Source organism: Sinocyclocheilus grahami, unplaced genomic scaffold (assembly GCF_001515645.1).
Source record: "Sinocyclocheilus grahami isolate Dianchi unplaced genomic scaffold, SAMN03320097.WGS_v1.1 scaffold1.1, whole genome shotgun sequence".
NCBI classification, from domain to species: Eukaryota; Metazoa; Chordata; class Actinopteri; order Cypriniformes; family Cyprinidae; genus Sinocyclocheilus; species Sinocyclocheilus grahami.
This window is the reverse complement of record NW_015505180.1, coordinates 2,467,951-2,489,400: the sequence shown is the minus strand read 5'-3', so window position 1 is coordinate 2,489,400 and position 21,450 is coordinate 2,467,951. Positions and strand designations below refer to the sequence as shown.

The window sequence follows — 21,450 nt, the reverse complement described above, 5'->3', positions numbered from 1 at the left end:
CTGTTGTGGGAGAAATTGCAGAAATTTTATGCACTGAAATATATATATATATATATATATATATATATATATATATATATCACTGTATATATAAAATCTGTGAAAATTATGGTAAAAAAACAGCAGCTATGGTTGCCAGAACTATTTAGGTTTTAGGGATTAAACTTAAATTTACAGTCAAAGTAAATAAATAAATAAACAGATGATAAACCCTTCACAATAATTGACAAGTAATCAACATGACAGCAGTCCATCAAATAATGTATTGTGAAGTGAAAAGCTACACGTTTGTAATAAACAAATCCATCAAGGCTTTTTAACTTTAAACTGTCACCTATGGACAAACTTCTAGCACATAATAACACTTCCTCTAGTGAAAAAGTCCATCTCCTGTCCTCTCATATCAAAATCCACCAAAATATTTGTTTAGAACAATTTTGGACTGTTTTCACTGGTAAGTGCATATTTCTCTCCTGATTCCGATGATACTTTTTTGATGGACTTTTTTTCTTACAAATATGCAGCCATAATTACTTGTGGATTATTGTGATGTTTTTATCAGCTGGCACCCATTCACTGCAGAGGATCCATTGGCAAGTGATGGCAGGTGATGTAATTCTACATTTCTCCAAATCTATTCTGATGAAGCAACAAGCTCATCTACATCTTGCTGAGGGTGAATACATTTTCAGCAATTTTTTGCATTTTGGGTGAACTATTTCTTTAAATTTTCCAGTTATTTCAAGGCAATTATTCTGATTCACATGAGAACAATGAATGAGCAAAGAAGGGGTTCAGGCCTGGAAAAGACTCACAAGAACTGGAATAGAAACAAGAACTTTTATCATTAACTGCCGTGAAACGATTTTGAATAAGAGAGGCAAAAATATTATGACACAGGAAACTATTTAATGTTTGCCACATTTGACCCCTCGCTAATGACCAAAACGTCCAATTACGTGAGTGTGCAAGCATACAGAGAGGCTGGTAATGATCGGAATAAATCAGCGCTGACAGCAGTGTGGGCCAGAGAGCCCTCCAGTGCCACCTTTGACCCCATAAAGAGCCCAGTATTACAGGGGAAGTTATTTGGCAGTGCTCAGGTTATGTATCCATCAACCAAACAGGCAAAAAGTCAGGCAATAAGGCAGGTCTCTCATATTTGGAAAGGGGGAAAAAGAACAAAAGAAAAAGGTGGGGTGTGAAATGAAAACCACCTGTTGGAGATTTTTTTTGTTTTCTTTTCCACCATGGCAGCAGGAGTATTTAAGTGTTTTTATTTTGGTATGCCACATGATCAACACCCATATGGTTTTCTGTGCTGACAGGCAACACCTTGGTTCATGCTCATTTCACCAGAAGTAAAGTGAGAATGAAATGTGAATGTATGTGCAATGTGTCCACCTGTCTGACAGATCTGAAACCATAACATCAACCCTTAAAATCATGTATGACCACAGAATCCATTTTCGGTATGTACACTAAAACATTCAATAAGGAGGATGCATTAAAATGATCAAAAGTGACAGTAGTGACATTTATAATGTTACAAAAAAATTATATTTCAAATAAATGCTGATCTTTTGAACAAAATTTATCACTGTTTTAACAAAAATATTAAGCATAACTGTTTTCAACAGTGATAATAAAAAGATTAGAATGATTTCTGAAGGATCATGTGACACTGCAGACTGGAGTAATGATGCTGAAAATTCAGCTTGGCCATCACAGGAATAAATTACATTTCAAAATCTATTAAAATAGAAAACAATGAATTTAAATTGTAATAATATTTCACAATATTACTGTTTTTAATGTATTTTAATTGTGTATCATGCATATTATGTAGCTTTGTGTTGCAATTTGACTTTATATCTTTTAGTTGTGACTTTATTTATTAATTTTTAACTGTTTTACCTTTTTTATTTGGTGCTCTAAGGTGGAAACAGGCTTCCATAGCTTAATGATGGTTTGGTGCTAGTTTCATTAGTGAAATATTCAGAAATAAGTGATGTAATTACTGCCCTCAGCAGTCTGATGACAAATGATAAGAATATTTTAGTCTTCAACAAAACAACAAGATGTAGCAAAACATGAATAAATCTAATGCAATTTTTAGCATGTAAAGAGCAACACCATGCTTCATTTTTTAGCATATTTATTCTTTTTAATTCAGCACAAATGTGTGTTGATGCAATATATTAATTGGTCTATTAATCTATTAATTGGTCCTATGTAATAAATAAAAACACTAAACTAAAATGTATTGTTCAATTGTTTAATCGTTCATTGAATTATTCAGTCACTTTTACAGTATAAATAACTACTTTATGCAACTAATATTGTCATATGAACAACTAGTCAAAAAAAAGCGACACCGATTTAATGACTTGTGCTCAGTAAGTAAGACCGATTATTTCAGTATCCATTCAGACATAAGTGTTTTTGATTCCAGTGTTCCCAGGTTCCATACAAGTGCAAAAGTACAGTGTTTTATCCGTGTTGGTGGAAGAATGCACATTCAGGAACTGTAAACGGAACCAAAAGTCATAAATCGTTCAGTTCCTGTGTTTTTTTTGTTCCCAGTCCTACTTAACAATGGGCTTGGCAAGTGCTCTTCTTCAGACTTCTGCTCTTTCAGATAGTTCAGTTGAGAGAGATATGTCTGAATGCTGAAAAGTGCTCCATGGCATCTCTCTTTGCATACAAAAGGCACACGAGACATTTGCTCAGAGAAAACCAAAGATGAATAGAGATATCGTTCATGCTTATTGAAGTGAGCTTAGTCAAGAGAGTCCACTAAATGTTTTAAAGATACTGACGTTACCATAAGTGGATAGGTTGATGACTATTAACCTCAGGGAACGGCAGATTTTGGATGGAGTAGAATGCCTCATGAAGCCAAACAAGAGCTGTGTGGACTCATAAAGGTGAAAGTTCACCCTCTTGTGGGAGTTTTGGCAGATGAGGGGAGTCAGCATGTGTTTTCTTCTGGCAGAGAGAGCAGATCTACCTGGTTGTGTTTTATAATGATGGTGGACTGTAGCTCTCGCTCATTATAATTACATGACTGTAAAGAACATTCCATGAAAGAAATATGAAATATTCACAGGCCTTGTCCTCAAGTTACTTTTGGGTAATTGTCTGTCTATGTTAGAATAAACATGTCTGTTCTCACTGGAGAACGGCAGCAAAATGGTTTATGAATGACACTGTGCGCCATTTCTCCATGATGTTCAGCCATTAGGTTTGTGAAAAAAAATAACTGTTTCTCTACTTGCCGTGCTCACTTTGGGGACAGGTTTTGGTTCATTTGAGATATTTATCTCTTCTGTCTCGGGTGAGATATGGCTCAGGAGTTACATAGACAATCTCAAAAGTCTGCGTGTGATACTTCTGGCTCCGCTTGTCTGTTGAAATATCCTGGGATGAATTCACTAAACATTGAAATGTGCATTGAAATGTGACATTGAGTAATTTGTTTATTTCTATTTTTTTATGTATATTATACATATATGTGTATGCATCATATTTAATAAATTGGTGTTTAATTTGTTGATCACAAAAAAATTCTTTTCATTGCATTTACAATTTTTGAAGCTTATCTATTACAGTAGTTTAATTTAATTGTTCATAAAGAAACAATTTTTGCTTTGTGGCAGTCAAATCAGCCACAAAATTACATTAATATATAAATAAAATTATTCATGCAACTATGTATACACACTACCATATAATTAAATACAAGAATTGTTTTCTATGTTAATATATATTAAAACTTCATTTATTACTGTTATGGCAAAGCTGAATTTTCAGTGTTCAGTATCACATGATCCTTCAGAAATCATTCTAATATACTGATTTGGTGCTCAAGATTTCTTATTATTATCAATGTTGAAAAAAAGTTACGTTGCTTAATATTTTTTGTGGAAACTGTATTTTTTTCAGGATTCTTTACAGAAATGTAAAAAGAACAGGATTTATTTGAACTAAAAACTTAGTCACTTTGATCAATTTAATGCATCCTCGCTGAATAAAAAAAATCTTATTATATATATATTTTTATATATTTTAAAATAAAAATATATATGGATCAATACTGTACAGTCAAGTATGCCAGATTGCAATATACTCCTGAATTATCCACAACATAGCACTCAACCGTGGTTTACAAGATTGGGAATTGCTCTATGCAAATTGCATTCAGACAATTTTTTGGCCGTGTTTGGGCCGTTAGCTGATTTGCATAATTCCTTTAGTGAATCGGATGCTAAAACAACACAAACATCATTTGCAAATAAACGACTATCAACAGGCACAATTCATTCATAGTGAATTCCCCCTGAGTGAGGTACGTCTGGCTCCGCTTGTCTTACACAGCGAGTGAACGGTACTACAAAATGAAAAGGTATTTGTAAAAAATATTCCCCAAGTATTTCTCTAAATATCTCTCTCATTCAATGCCTCTCCCTCTCTTACATCCTGTTACAACAGTATAGTCTTCGGAGCTCGATCCAAACATCTGCCCTGGCCTTTAATACAATGGCAGAATCGTCTTTTGTACTGGCTGTTTGTCTTACGGGAAATGGTTTTAGGTATGGAATTCATCTGAGGGCCATTTGATGAAATGTTCGGCGAGGATCTGTCGAGCAGATGAACAGTAGTAGCGGCTTATGCTTTGCATAAAGATTTCCATTTAGTGAGTTTGCTGGGAAGTGAGCTCAAGAGTGAAAAAAGTACATTAGATTCAGATTGAATTAAGTTGAATGTGAGTTGGATGCAAGTTGTTGAACCAGAGGTTTATTAAAAAGTCAGAAAAGACTCATTGAGAGATCATTTGTATGTCAAATTTGCCAGAATGAACCATGTATGAATTCCACAGTTTCGAGTATGTGATCTAATCTTCATCTGGGACCTCATAATTAAGACAATGTTATTTAATCAGCAATATGAATATACAAATCAATATATAGTGTGCAATAATATATTTATTTTTTAGGGTCAGGAATGCATCATTTTTTGACTAATAAGTCTTAAGTAAATCTGACTTTTGCAGGTTTTTGTGCAGGATGGTTAGCAGATCACAAATGGCAATTGTTTTATTTGGCATAAATGAATAAAAATAATAATCGGCATATATCTTTATGTATCATATTTTATAAATCAGGGTTTTATGATAATTTATTAATTATAAAAAGTAATTGCATCCATCTTTTAATTGCTTTGTGGTAGTCAAAAACAAGCACAACATTATTTATATATTTACACGGTGACCAAGAGAGCTCAACGTGCTGCAACTTAAGAAAACATCTTAATCAGTTTGACAAAACATGTGCTGCAAATACTCAAAATACAGAAAAGCATTGCAAGTAGCACAGACCACAATGGAAATGACCCCAACAACCATTACGAAAATTAACCATGGATTATTATAATAAAAGTGTAGTAACCATGTTTTTTGGCGTATTGATTACCATTTGTATAACCACATTTGTACAAATACCATGGTTAAACTATGGTTATAGTGTAGCAAAACCATGGTTAATTTGTGGTTACCATGATTTAACTATAGTAATCATGTTTATATTTATAACATTTTTTATTAATTAATTAATTTGTTTAATTTTTTTCATTTTTTTAATTTTTAGTAAAACCATGGTTCATTCTTGTAAGGGAAGTTGTAGACATTGTCTACTTTCAGAGTAGACATTGAAAAGCATGTCCCAGTCAGGTTCTCTTACATTTCTGATGTGGTCTGTGCATATTTACAGCGCATTTCTTATAAACATGTAATGCATTTATTTAAACATTTTTATATTTAATTTTTTATTTTTAAAATAATAATAAATAGCAGATTTTTTGACTGTTTGCACTGCTTCCTGGAACTGCTACACAAATGGTAAACTAACTTTTTAAAGAAGTTTCAGTTTATTTTGTGCATGCTAGATGGCCCATGAATTGCTTTCAGTGACATCTTAGACATTACTTTACCCTCTGCACATGTTTGATACTTGTCTAACAAATCACTGCACACTTTGCCGGGCAGAAAGAACAACTAGGCCATTGTTCAATCTTAAATATCTCATGTTGAGTAATCAGTCCAAATGCAGTTATCAGTAACTGTGAGAAAGTCCAAATTGAATTAGAGTTTCTGCCAAGTCAGATCCTTAAAATTGTGACTCAGTCAGCATTAAATCCAAGTCATGACTTCTGAGGGCATGTGCTTGACCGAGTTCTAATGTAAAACGTAAACCTGCATGGAAATAATATTCATATGGAATACTTGTTTGATCTGGGCTTACCTGCAGTGGACAGCAGGATAAAGATGACGGCCAGGGTGTTGAAGGACCAGCGGCCGTTCATGGTCATCTCTCAGCCCTCATGAAGAAAGTCAACACACACTCATTTCTCACCGCCTGGTGGTCATTTTATTCTGCAAGCTCTGGAAGAAAAACAGACGCAAATATACAGGTGTGTATACTTTATATTCTCAGAACAAGACAATGACGACTTAAAAATTCAGTCATCATTTACTAACCCTCATGTTGTTCCAACATAAAATGTAATGGAGTGAACAACTCATGCATTATTTGAACAAAGACATCTGTTGGGCTTGAGTTACACGAGCAATAACTGATAAGATGGAGCTACAGCTGGCGTTACACTGATCCTTTCATTATTGTTGTCAAAAGGGAACTGTGAGAGATTAATGATGAAGACTTGAGATTTAAGAATATTGATGAGAGGCATCATTGTTTGAAAAATACCACACAATATGCACTCATGACAAATAGATACAGCATGTTGCAAAGGATTAAATGTGATAATTCCTTATTGATGATTCCATCCATGCTTGTCTCTTCATGTGCTCTATCTGATGAAAAGCACATTTTATAACAGAGCAATATGAATAAAGCTCTCCAGTTCCAACACAACATATCAAATCAAATCTCTCTGTCTAAATCTTTTTCAAGGCCTTCACATCCTCGCAAACCCTGGTGCTACTGTCATGAGACACATAAGAAAAAACTATAAGATGCACCAAAGAGGGTGTGTTTGGAATAGAATACTAACACACTTGCTACTGCAGGCCATGCAAACCGCACACTTTTTTTTTTTGTATTGTATATTGTCAGAGCCATGGCCTTGTGGTTATTAAATTAAGTGCACAATGTGGGCATGAGCTCAAATCCGGCTCGTGTATTTTACCATTACTATTGCAGTTTTCTTTAAATAAAAGTGCCAAAAAAGCCCAAACAATACTTTGTAAAACAAGATAGATAATAGGAAATGTAGAATTTAATGATCGTACATTAATATTGGTTCATTTAAATACTATAGATTTATATATTTTAGGATATTAATTGAATAATTGTTAATAACTATTTAATTATTACATTACATTTTTTTTATAATGTAGATAGTATAAATTCATGAATTCATTTAATGGTCAATTATTTAGATTTTGTAATCAATCATTATTTTATTATTTTAATAAATTATCATTTAATTAAAAATGTGAAGTTTGCCAGCCCATTCATAAAACTTAAACAAACAAAATCACTATTATTTATGGTTTATTTGTCATTGCCTGCCTGTGTTGTAGTTAAATACAAAGTCAAGTCAAGCATATTGTATTCTGGAACACTACATCTTACGCAATGTGATCAGGTTGTATGTGGCACATTTAGTCAAATTGTAGGTCACCTAGGCTTCCCATGCATACAGAAAGTTCTCATACTATGCACAGTATGTATTCTTCATGATGCAAAAATAGTGAAAGCACTGTGTTATACCTTGAAACTATAAGGAAGGGGCCGACAGGAGGACCACATGGAATAGATGCAATGTGACCTATCTAAGACAGAGATCTTCAGGCAGGAAGAGGAGAAATATGGCCCTCAAGCACAACCAGCCATTGTTTAAATGGAGCTGCACTGCATAATACATGCGTTGAACTAAAGGGATTTATAGGAATATGTGCTTAGTGTATATATGTGTGTGTCTCTCTCAAGATATATATTTATCATCAATCTTTCTTATCTTTCTCTGTGTGTTTATACAGCAGTCAGCATGTCTGTGTTTGGTTTACAGCTACACTAACAGCCTGGTCGCTCAAAGCTGGCCGTCTGTCATAACACGTCACCATGCCAATTCGCCTCTGTCACCCATGCAGGCCTCTGAATGGCTTGTTGGCAGTGACAAACACTCCCTCTTGCCAAAATGGAGGAAACAAACTGCACACTGTTACACACACACACACACAAAACACACCAGATGCTAATAACGTGTGTCAATATTCACACAAGCCTATGGCACAGATAAGCACACCTTAAAATATCCGCTTCCAGACATATCTGTAATATTTTACATAATATTGGATTTCAAATTCTCCTGGTAACAGATTAGAGTTTCCCTCAGAATAAGGTATGTTTGTTTGTATCCAGTGTAGAAATAATCTGTTATCAAGACTGTGTATTATTATATATTGCCTCATGTTCATACAGGAATCATGTATTACTGTGCAGTTACAGAATCATATTGCACAAAAAAAACCCACACCCCTGAGTATCAACAAGCAACAATAAGATTTCCCGCTTGTTTTAAATTCCAAATGAGGTAATGACTTTTTACTCAGTCATTATGCCTTAAGTCAAAGCTGATATCTTCATATCTTAATCGTATTAAAAAAGCAGCTCTGTTTGTGTTTATTGTTCCTTTATTACTCCACCAAGGTCTGAGGAGATACCAAACATCTGCTGCACGGCTCGGATGAAACCGAAGTTGCACTTTTATATGCTAAAAGCAGAAAACAAAAAACATACGGTGGAAAAAACACTGTCCTACGCACATGCAACAGCTTTAGTGTTACCGTGGAAACTCAGAGGCATTCAGAAAGTATGTGCGCACAATAAAGGGACAGTTTATCCAAGAATGAAAATGATGTCATTGTTTGCTCACCATCTTGTCATTCCAAACCTGTATGACTTATTCTTCTGTATAGCATGAAAAAGAACTGTTTCAAGACTGTTTTGTCCACAATAAAAGTCAATGGAGTTTTGTATAGGCAAAAAACAAACAAACAACGACAACAACTTTGTAAAACAAGAAAATGAATAATAAATATATGTTTTATAAATAATATTAATGTTAATTTATTTATAATATATTACGGTAATATAGATTTCAATGTTATACATATTATACATATACATATTTTAAATATTATGATATTTAATTAATTACAATTATAATGTTAAATAAATTCCAAATATACATTTTATTTAATAATATATTTAAATTATATGATATAAATAAATAATAATATATTTATTTATTGTATATATGACATTACTTTAATAATAATAAATTGTATGATTATTTAATTATGACTTTATTAATATAATATTGAATAATCATTTAATTAAATGGTCAATTATTAATTTGATATAATAATGATAATTAATTTACTAATTTAATGATCAGGTATTCATTTATTTATTTTTTTTTTCAAAAGAAGATATTTTGAAGAATGTTTCAACTGTGTTTGTTCATACAGTGAAAATCAGTGGCGTCCAAAATAACATTGCATATGTTCTGTTGCCAATTTTTTTTTAAATAAACCCTAAGGCATTTTTTCTAAATCTTTTCTTCTTCTTTTTCTTTATAAAACAAGATTTTAAAAATATCTTCTTTGAGTATCTGTTGTAGTATTTTGAATGGCTCTTGTTTTACAGGTGGAAATCTGAGATTTTCCCCATTTAAACCTGAAAGGTTTTAGTAACTAACAACAAAATTCAAAACAAAGAAAGATACAGTGTGTTCCTCAGATGGATCAGTCCCTCAGAAACAGAAGTGTGGTGCATATGGCTTTGAATTCTCTGACATTTGTGTCCAAGCAGTGGCTCTCCTGACAGTACAACACATAACGCTTCACAGAAGCAGAGAAGAGTGTGAAGGACTTTCTTCTCCCAGAGCTATACTACACTGTGTTGATCTATCTCCTCCGGACCCTTGTGCATGTGTGAGGATGTAGGAGAGAACGGGAGACGCTCCTCTTGCCTTTGACCAAATTAGAAATCACAACATTCTCCTAGAGCTTCACTGAAGTCATTGTTCTTCTCTGAAGATCAATTAATATTTATATTAATATGCTCATCCACACACCCCTTCCACTGACTATTGAATAATAGAGTAGCTACTTACTAATTGTTTGTGAATGTTCTGTTGCTTGTTAATTTTTTATTACAGAAAGCTTTGTAAACTATTGTCAGTTTAGAGGGAAACAATGCCAGATTGTGAGAAGATCATCATCCTTTGAGACAAATTCCTTTCTGTTCTTTTGGTTTCAAGGGAACTTTTTTGACAGAATTGGGTGGGGAGGTCTATAATACCTGAAGAGATGTATCTGTTAGCATTCCCATTCATCTCAGTGGAAGTTTTTGGTGCAGGACTCCCAGAAGTAGCAGGGAGGGAAAAATATACAACAAAGGATATGTATATGTTACTCGCAAAGCATACATGTCTACTTTTTAATGGCCGTCTATGGAGAAAGACAGTTGGGGCATCAGCAGTTGCTAACTGGACCATGCTAACTAGACAAACTTGTTGGGTAAAGTGGCTGATCTGACTGGACAGACGTTCCTTTTAAAGGAAAATGTAAATGAATGTAATACTGTAATCAAAAGTCAGTCACTATATCATGATTTTGGATCGTTTTGCTCATTGATTTGCTCATGTGATAACAGAAATCAAAAATGTCCCTTAGTTACTGGTCTTTTGCTTTCTGCCTGGCTAGAACATTTGAAACTGCAAAAAACTTCCACTAGCACTTTAATGTGAAAAGATAAAGTCATCTGTCAGCTCACAAAAAGCAGTACATTTTTAGTAAATGTAAATCTATGAGGGTAATGGAAAATTATTTTTTTTTAAAAATGTAATACATTTTATACATAGTCTAAAATAAAAAAAAACTCTAGACTGTGTCCGGGGATTAATGTATTGGGATGAATTGAGAGAGGAACGGGTACATTTAGATAACATGAACTAATGTCATTAGCACTGCAGATGGTACAGTCTGTTCTCTGCTCATCCCCATAATTACCATCAATAATCACAAAGAATGGCACAGGGATACAAACACCTCAGACATCAGAGAACAGGTGTTGTCTTCTGCTTTGAATGGACCCTTTTCTATTCAGAATGAAAAAATATTATTATTACTAGTTATTTATAATTTAATCATTTATATTCGAATCACAAAGTGACTGTTATTGTTATATTAAAAAGTACATTTATCATAATAAAATATGATTATTTTAATATTATTAAAATATATTTTTCTATAATAATAAAAATGAAACTATACAATAATAAAATCTTAAAACAGTGGTGCATTGATGGGAAAACAACCTAAAAATTAGGAAAGTCTGGGGACAGTATGACCATAAATAATAATAATAATAATAATAAATGTATTATTATTATTATTATAAATGACAATAAATATTTTATCATGAACCTTTTAATTATTTATCTAATAACAGAATACTATTTTTGAATGTTATTAAAATATAATTTGTCTATAATAAGAATAAACCTTACATTAATAAAACAATATTATTATTATTTTTAATATACATTTGATCTTTTTTATTTTATTTATAATGTAATCATTTGTTTTTATTTATTATACTAATCAAATAACTGTTGGTGTTGTTATTAAATTTAAATGATTTTTATTTCAATTAAATATTATTATTTTAATATCATTAAAATGCTTTGTATGTAATAATAATGAAAACACTATACATTAGTTTGATAATAAATGAGCTCATTGGTAGGAAACATCCTAAAAATAAGAGTCTGGGTAGAATATGGTCATAAATTGGATGTTTTACTATGACCTGCGTTTGATCCTACATTTTTCAGTGACAGAGGGTGACTGCACTGATTGTCCATTTAAACGAGAGATCAACAGCTGCAAATAGCTTTTATACTTTCTCTGTCCAGTTTAGTCCCTCTATTGCTATTTCATTGCTGTGTTATTAAAGAGCTGTTTTATTGCTCCTCTGTGTCGGTTTTCGGCTGTAATGTGAGTATGATGGAGAAAGGCTTATTCATTAAACATTAACACACATTGTCTTTATGCGACTCAGATGGCCCTGTGTGAACCCGAGGGAAGACTGACCCGCAGTATGATCGACTGCTCTTAGCTTGAACCTATCAGTACCTCAGGCGTATTGGTGTTTAAAGCAGAGCATCAGGTGTAATACTAGGACAGATGCTGGCTGGATCTCAGAAATGAGAAGATTTTCGCCTTTCAAGTCATGTATTCAAAGCAAACTGGTCAGAGACATCCAGAGCGGGTTGTTTGCAATTGAGAAGAATCTCTTTTTCTCTCTGTCTCTGTGAAGGGCAGATAACCAATGCTGCTGGGGCAAAAGGGGGCTGAAATATGGCTCTCATTAATACTAGCCACTTTGTTCTCCTCCTAAAATGTATTTCTCACCTAAGAGAGATGACGTGTCGAGACTAAATTAGGGACCTAAATTTGGCTTCTGATTCAGAGAGAACATTTTCTAGACAGTGTTTCCTAAAGGTCTGAGACTAAATAACAATGCCACATTTCTGAATATAAACTTTGGGATTTCAAAAGTCTGCCAATCCAGGTTGATTCACAAAAACTGAACCCGCTGTGAGGAGATGCATCAGCTCATCTACCCAGACTGAGGTGTTTCCTTTCGGGGACATGTTTCTGTGCTATTAAAGGTCAACAATTGATATTTAATATTATTACACAGCTTTCTGGAATACTTGATTCTGATTGGTCAGTCACAGCATTCAGCAGATATTTCCTAATATTCGCTGATGTCCATGGCAATATATATTTATCAGACAGCACATCCAGGTAACTGAACAACATTGACTGTATAGTGCAGTGTTGTTGCTGTTACTAAAAATAATATTAAAGTTACTTTTGGTAATTGAAATAAAGTTTAAATAAAATATAAATATTAGATGGAAAACTAAAATAAAAAACTGAAGCTAAGTAGAAATATAAAAAAAATGACAAAGGCACATAACAAAATGATTAAAATTGAATTAATGCAAATAAAAATATAAAATAATTGTTCATTCAAAATACGAATAAATACTATAATAGTATATACATAATACTAAAATAATACTGCTGTAGTGAGTTTGACCTCAGAGGTCTTCAGTGTTAATATTACTGAAATATTATGACAGTATTATTATTATAATAAGATTATTATTATTTTTGTTCGTATTCTTTGTTTTGAAATGCAACATAGGATAATATACAGGTATGACTATGAAATATAATTAATATAGCATTAAATTATATACAATTATATATATATATATATTATAGTAATATAATTAATATTTCATGTCAAGTATGTCTCACTTTTTTTATATAATGATCAACCGACTGTTCATTATCTCTTAATTTAATTGTTTTAATATTTTGATTTAAAACATTTGAAAATTATTAACAACTATTTAAATACACACAAATACATTGAAAAAAAAGACTGTTCATATAAATAACAAATTATTATTAGTAGTATTAATGATTAATTAATAAATATATATATATAATGATAATGTTTTAAAGAAATCACTACAAATCATTTTAATTAATTATTTATTTATTTTAACGATTAAAATGAATAATTCAAACCCAAACCCAGAAGCTTAGGGTAGTAGTATTGTGGTCATGTTGACACTAGCTGTGAGGGTTTCTGACAGCATGCTGTGGCACTCTGTAAAAACCAGCTCGAGGGCTCCGACCAAAATCACTCATCACTGCTCAGCTGAGGACGCATTCTGATAAACTAAAGTATGCTTTAGTTTATCAGCACACCAACTGACATCTCAACCTCTCACAGACAAGAGAGCTGTCAAACACACGCAGACTCGCACACAGTCTGAGAAATAACAGAGGTGAGGAACCCAATTAGTAGTTGTGAAGTGCTGCTGGGATGCTTCTGTCATCCACAAATGCACACAGAGGCTGAATGGATGCCCATCTGCTGTTGACTAAGACAAGTTCATTACATTTCCCCATGATCCCTTCTAAAAACAAAAAGCTAGCTCGATTCCAAGTTACCATCTCTCCTGACGTTCCCTTTCCAGTGATGAGCAAAAGGAAAATGTAGACACTCAGGAAACACAAGCGTCATTAGCAGTTCCTCTTTAACCTGTCTAATTATCTACAGCTTGAAGCCCTGATGTATTGATATCATGTGACCAAACATATCCGTTCCCACAATATTCCACATTAGCTCAAAACAGTCAATTCCACCCATTCACCCAATCAATGCTCAAATATCAATAACATACCGCAACTTGCCTGCGAGGTCAAAAAAGCAAAAGGTCTATTCCAAGTTCAGCACATGTGAGTTAAACATTGGGCTGTGCTTTTGAAAACAGAAAGAAATGAGCGTTAATGAGAAGCACAGAGTCAGTCTTACCTCTTTCTGTGTCTCTTTCTCTCTTGTAGAGCCAGTTTGCCTGATGTTACAGCATGTTGAATGAGACTCTCCGATGGAGTACGCCACACACACACAGGTACACACTCTTCCTGCTGTTTCCACTGAGCGTTCAGCCTGTCATCTGAAAGAGAAGATGAACGGAGGTAAAGGGGAGGAGAGGAAACACGCACTTCTGCCCTCTACCTTCCATGCGCTGGGTCCCTGCACTTAAACTGAGCACAGACAGAGCGAGTGAGAGAGTGAGAGGCAGAGAGAGGGAGGTGTGTATGTGTGTGGATTAGGTTTTGCCTATACTGAGAGGATAGTAAAACCTGAAGTCACTTACATTGTGTGGAGCAACCAATGGTCCCCATGAGAAAAACATGTTAAATAATATCTGAATAAAAAATGTTTCACTATTTAAATTCCGTACAAATGTCTGAAATGAAAAATTTTAAAATGAAAATGTTTCATTTAAAATGAAAATATTTTAAATGATAAATTATTTACCCCCCTGAGTTTTAAATAGTGTGAAAATTGGAATAATAATAGAATGAATAAATGAATAAACAAACAAACAAACAAATTAATGAATTTTAGAAAATATTTACAACTTCATGCAGCAAACATTCAAAATCTATTGAATCATTTTTTATTTAATCAATCAGGTTGTTGCCTGATATTATGGTTTTTAATATACCAAAATTATCCCATGTTGGGGCAGATATTTAATTATGCACGCTCATTTCAGTCTGTTTTTATTTTTGTCATCAACTAACGCTCACTTCAAGTTAATTTTTTCAAGTTAACTCCAAAATGAATATCCATTTTCATACTGCAAACTATAAATTTACTTGTATATTCACTTGTAGCATTTAAAATAATTTTTTAATGTTTGTTTTTTGTAAATTTATGACAATTATTATTATTACTATTATCATTATTATTATTATTTAAATTATTAATATTCAGCCATAACATGGAAATTAATTATTAGATAGATAGATAGACAGACAGACAGACAGACAAACAGACAGACAGACAGACAGACAGATAGACAGATAGATAGATAGATAGATAGATAGATAGATAGATAGATAGATAGATAGATAAGTAGTATTGTGGTCATGTTGACACTAGCTGTGAGGGTTTCTGACAGCATGCTGTGGCACTCTGTAAAAACCAGCTCGAGGGCTCCGACCAAAATCACTCATCACTGCTCAGCTGAGGACGCATTCTGATAAACTAAAGTATGCTTTAGTTTATCAGCACACCAACTGACATCTCAACCTCTCACAGACAAGAGAGCTGTCAAACACACGCAGACTCGCACACAGTCTGAGAAATAACAGAGGTGAGGAACCCAATTAGTAGTTGTGAAGTGCTGCTGGGATGCTTCTGTCATCTACAAATACACAGAGAGGCTGAATGGATGCCCATCTGCTGTTGACTAAGACAAGTTCATTACATTTCCCCATGATCCCTTCTAAAAACAAAAAGCTAGCTCGATTCCAAGTTACCATCTCTCCTGACGTTCCCTTTCCAGTGATGAGCAAAAGGAAAATGTAGACACTCAGGAAACACAAGCGTCATTAGCAGTTCCTCTTTAACCTGTCTAATTATCTACAGCTTGAAGCCCTGATGTATTGATATCATGTGACCAAACATATCCGTTCCCACAATATTCCACATTAGCTCAAAACAGTCAATTCCACCCATTCACCCAATCAATGCTCAAATATCAATAACATACCGCAACTTGCCTGCGAGGTCAAAAAAGCAAAAGGTCTATTCCAAGTTCAGCACATGTGAGTTAAACATTGGGCTGTGCTTTTGAAAACAGAAAGAAATGAGCGTTAATGAGAAGCACAGAGTCAGTCTTACCTCTTTCTGTGTCTCTTTCTCTCTTGTAGAGCCAGTTTGCCTGATGTTACAGCATGTTGAATGAGACTCTCCGATGGAGTACGCCACACACACACAGGTACACACTCTTCCTGCTGTTTCCACTGAGCGTTCAGCCTGTCATCTGAAAGAGAAGATGAACGGAGGTAAAGGGGAGGAGAGGAAACACGCACTTCTGCCCTCTACCTTCCATGCGCTGGGTCCCTGCACTTAAACTGAGCACAGACAGAGCGAGTGAGAGAGTGAGAGGCAGAGAGAGGGAGGTGTGTATGTGTGTGGATTAGGTTTTGCCTATACTGAGAGGATAGTAAAACCTGAAGTCACTTACATTGTGTGGAGCAACCAATGGTCCCCATGAGAAAAACATGTTAAATAATATCTGAATAAAAAATGTTTCACTATTTAAATTCCGTACAAATGAATGAATGAATGAAAATATTTTAAATGATAAATTATTTACCCCCCTGAGTTTTAAATAGTGTGAAAATTGGAATAATAATAGAATTAATAAATGAATAAACAAACAAACAAACAAATTAATGAATTTTAGAAAATATTTACAACTTCATGCAGCAAACATTCAAAATCTATTGAATCATTTTTTATTTAATCAATCAGGTTGTTGCCTGATATTATGGTTTTTAATATACCAAAATTATCCCATGTTGGGGCAGATATTTAATTATGCACGCTCATTTCAGTCTGTTTTTATTTTTGTCATCAACTAACGCTCACTTCAAGTTAATTTTTTCAAGTTAACTCCAAAATGAATATCCATTTTCATACTGCAAACTATAAATTTACTTGTATATTCACTTGTAGCATTTAAAATAATTTTTTAATGTTTGTTTTTTGTAAATTTATGACAATTATTATTATTACTATTATCATTATTATTATTATTTAAATTATTAATATTCAGCCATAACATGGAAATGAATTATTAGATAGATAGATAGATAGACAGACAGACAGACAGACAGACAAACAGACAGACAGACAGACAGACAGACAGATAGACAGATAGATAGATAGATAGATAGATAGATAGACAGACAGACAGCACACACATAGGTGTGTTGTGTGTGTTTGTGAGTGGGTGAATGCTGCTGAATCTCTCTGTGTGTGTGTGTGTGAGAGAGAGGGGATGAGTGGGTGAGTTCTTCAACATGTAGCAGGATCTGGATATAGTCCAACAGTTGAAGGCAGAAGGTCAGTATTGGCTCACTAATGAGGAATGGTCTGGGTGTGATTCTGACAGCTCACTAGAGCTCAGTCAACCAGTCTTTCTCTAACACACACATACACAATCGTCCTTCTCGGTGTAGCTCAAAATCACCCGTTCCAAGATCTTCCCTTCCTGATAGTAAAAGGAGAAAGAGAGAGAGAGAGATGAATAGCATGTGTGTGTGTGAGGTCAAAATCTTTCTGTCCTCATATGACCCAAGTGAGAACATTTAAAACCCAACAGTAATACAGTTCAGTTCAGTTCTCTCAGTTGTAAAGCATCAGTATCGCATTTATTCTGCTTGATCTCTGTGTGAAGCTGGAATATAAAACAGAAGCTTAAGAGCTAGAAAGGTCATATAAATGACTGGCTACTCAATGAAAATGATGGGAGGTGAACATTGGTCATTGCAGGATGATGGAATGACCATCATTCCTGGTGCATGTTGTGTCGTTAGATTTTTACATTCAGGTAACATATATTAAATGTTTAGAAAAGATGTGAAAAAGTGTGCACATCACTGCCCACACTCCCAAATCCAGAATGAAATTCCTCTTTTTAGATGCCATTTAAGGACTTGTCTTTGCATTAAAGGCGCGCTAAACTGCGACGAAACAAGAAACGTATGTTTCTCTTAAAACCAATAAACTAAAAGAACATCATGAATAAATCTTTATTGACATAGATGCTAAAATAATAATTCGGACTTTATGGGAACACAATGGCTCAATCCAGGTTTGGAGATTCCAAATGAATTTTTGGAGTCAGTCTGGAAAAAAAAGAAAGAAAAAAATGCATCTTTTTACAATTCGTCTGAGAGCAGGAGAGTTTAAACTGTTACCGTTTCTAATTTTCCATCTGTTTGTGTTTGAAAAACAAGAAAGGCACTCTCAGATTAAACTTAATAGCACAATACAGTTTTTTTTAACCAAGGCTCATTGGAAAACATGCCTTAACCTACATTTCTCTTAAAACTTAACTGAACTGAACACTAGTGGTAGTAAAACACCAAGAGTTTTTATTCCCTTTCACACAGATTATGATTAGTGCAGATTATCGATTAATAAATAATTATTTTTATGTGCTTCCTCGAACAAAACTATGTTATGACCTCAACATACTTTTATCACAGTGCATGATTTGTAAACTAATACATTTTGATGTTTGCATCACATAACCAGATCCATATGTATGGCTCTTTTGACATAATAAACTTGCTATGTAGCTCACCTGGTAGAGCACTGCATCCATTGAAACGTGAGCTACGATAAAAGCAAGCTAAAATGCTGGTTCTGTTTGCATGTTTTTATTTCATGTTTGCTTTTGTTACCACCATCTGATAAGTTTAGGGTAGGGTTTAGTGTAGGTCACTCACTGGACATTTCACTTTGAAAGTGTCACAAAAGGGAATATTCAAAGTAATATTATTTAGCAGAAATTTCTCCACAGGCATGTTTTTCCATTCAGTCTTTTATTGAAACTGTCCCACGTTCATTCACTAAAACAACCTCAAACACCTTTGCAGCAGAATGCTTCGCTACTGCAATACGCAGTACTGCATCAAGCACCTGTAGCAGGACAGCTGCATTATGACACACCTCTGCAGTCTGCATGACACACACCGACACACTTGCACACCCCATGAATAAATACCCACACAAACTTTTATACAAGTGCATTTCTCTCTCCTCCCCCTACACACACTCCAGAAGATACAGTTTGATATCATGTTCCCATCTAATGGCTTACATTTGCTCACAGTTATTAAACATTTCTAAAATGTCACACCCACAGCAACAAACACATATTCACCATTCACTCTGGGACCCTACCACAAATGAGCATGATTTGTTTTGATGAGCTGCACATGTGAAATTTAGATAGATAGATAGATAGACAGACAGACAGACAGACAGACAAACAGACAGACAGACAGACAGACAGATAGATAGATAGATAGATAGATAGATAGATAGATAGACAGACAGACAGCACACACGTAGGTGTGTTGTGTGTGTTTGTGAGTGGGTGAATGCTGCTGAATCTCTCTGTGTGTGTGTGTGTGAGAGAGAGAGGATGAGTGGGTGAGTTCTTCAACATGTAGCAGGATCTGGATATAGTCCAACAGTTGAAGGCAGAAGGTCAGTATTGGCTCACTAATGAGGAATGGTCTGGGTGTGATTCTGACAGCTCACTAGAGCTCAGTCAACCAGTCTTTCTCTAACACACACATACACAATCGTCCTTCTCGGTGTAGCTCAAAATCACCCCTTCCAAGATCTTCCCTTCCTGATAGTAAAAGGAGAAAGAGAGAGAGAGAGAGATGAATAGCATGTGTGTGTGTGAGGTCAAAATCTTTCTGTCCTCATATGACCCAAGTGAGAACATTTAAAACCCAACAGTAATACAGTTCAGTTCAGTTCTCTCAGTTGTAAAGCATCAGTATCGCATTTATTCTGCTTGATCTCTGTGTGAAGCTGGAATATAAAACAGAAGCTTAAGAGCTAGAAAGGTCATATAAATGACTGGCTACTCAATGAAAATGATGGGAGGTGAACATTGGTCATTGCAGGATGATGGAATGACCATCATTCCTGGTGCATGTTGTGTCGTTAGATTTTTACATTCAGGTAACATATATTAAATGTTTAGAAAAGATGTGAAAAAGTGTGCACATCACTGCCCACACTCCCAAATCCAGAATGAAATTCCTCTTTTTAGATGCCATTTAAGGACTTGTCTTTGCATTAAAGGCGCGCTAAACTGCGACGAAACAAGAAACGTATGTTTCTCTTAAAACCAATAAACTAAAAGAACATCATGAATAAATCTTTATTGACATAGATGCTAAAATAATAATTCGGACTTTATGGGAACACAATGGCTCAATCCAGGTTTGGAGATTCCAAATGAATTTTTGGAGTCAGTCTGGAAAAAAAAGAAAGAAAAAAATGCATCTTTTTACAATTCGTCTGAGAGCAGGAGAGTTTAAACTGTTACCGTTTCTAATTTTCCATCTGTTTGTGTTTGAAAAACAAGAAAGGCACTCTCAGATTAAACTTAATAGCACAATACAGTTACAGACAGACAGACAGACAGACAGATAGACAGATAGATAGATAGATAGATAGATAGATAGACAGACAGACAGCACACACGTAGGTGTGTTGTGTGTGTTTGTGAGTGGGTGAATGCTGCTGAATCTCTCTGTGTGTGTGTGTGTGAGAGAGAGAGGATGAGTGGGTGAGTTCTTCAACATGTAGCAGGATCTGGATATAGTCCAACAGTTGAAGGCAGAAGGTCAGTATTGGCTCACTAATGAGGAATGGTCTGGGTGTGATTCTGACAGCTCACTAGAGCTCAGTCAACCAGTCTTTCTCTAACACACACATACACAATCGTCCTTCTCGGTGTAGCTCAAAATCACCCGTTCCAAGATCTTCCCTTCCTGATAGTAAAAGGAGAAAGAGAGAGAGAGAGATGAATAGCATGTGTGTGTGTGAGGTCAAAATCTTTCTGTCCTCATATGACCCAAGTGAGAACATTTAAAACCCAACAGTAATACAGTTCAGTTCAGTTCTCTCAGTTGTAAAGCATCAGTATCGCATTTATTCTGCTTGATCTCTGTGTGAAGCTGGAATATAAAACAGAAGCTTAAGAGCTAGAAAGGTCATATAAATGACTGGCTACTCAATGAAAATGATGGGAGGTGAACATTGGTCATTGCAGGATGATGGAATGACCATCATTCCTGGTGCATGTTGTGTCGTTAGATTTTTACATTCAGGTAACATATATTAAATGTTTAGAAAAGATGTG

General features: G+C 34.5%; 1 protein-coding gene and 1 long non-coding RNA gene across 4 annotated transcripts in view; one reads left to right on the top strand and one right to left on the bottom strand.

Annotated features, from left to right (window-relative positions):
• The window catches only part of LOC107583942 (uncharacterized), a 25,191-nt gene extending 18,811 nt beyond the window's left edge, over positions 1-6,380 (top strand). Inside the window, exon 3 of the long non-coding RNA XR_001609090.1 lies at positions 6,309-6,380. This is a non-coding gene — a long non-coding RNA (uncharacterized lncRNA). The remainder of the gene's footprint in view (positions 1-6,308) is intronic.
• LOC107583751 (uncharacterized protein KIAA1644 homolog) overlaps positions 1-16,633 on the bottom strand; it is a 31,435-nt gene extending 14,802 nt beyond the window's left edge. For 2 of the 3 annotated variants that reach the window (XM_016270237.1, XM_016270087.1), the window contains exons 1-2: positions 14,502-14,749; positions 6,303-6,442 (exon numbers count right to left, since the gene is read on the bottom strand). In XM_016270237.1, the coding sequence (XP_016125723.1) occupies positions 6,303-6,369 (67 nt within the window). In that variant the 5' untranslated portion in view covers positions 6,370-6,442; positions 14,502-14,749. Of the gene's footprint in view, positions 1-6,302; positions 6,443-14,501; positions 14,750-16,385 lie in introns of those variants that run through there. The other variant, XM_016270166.1, reaches the window with a different exon arrangement.
• Positions 16,634-21,450: the final 4,817 nt, after the last annotated feature.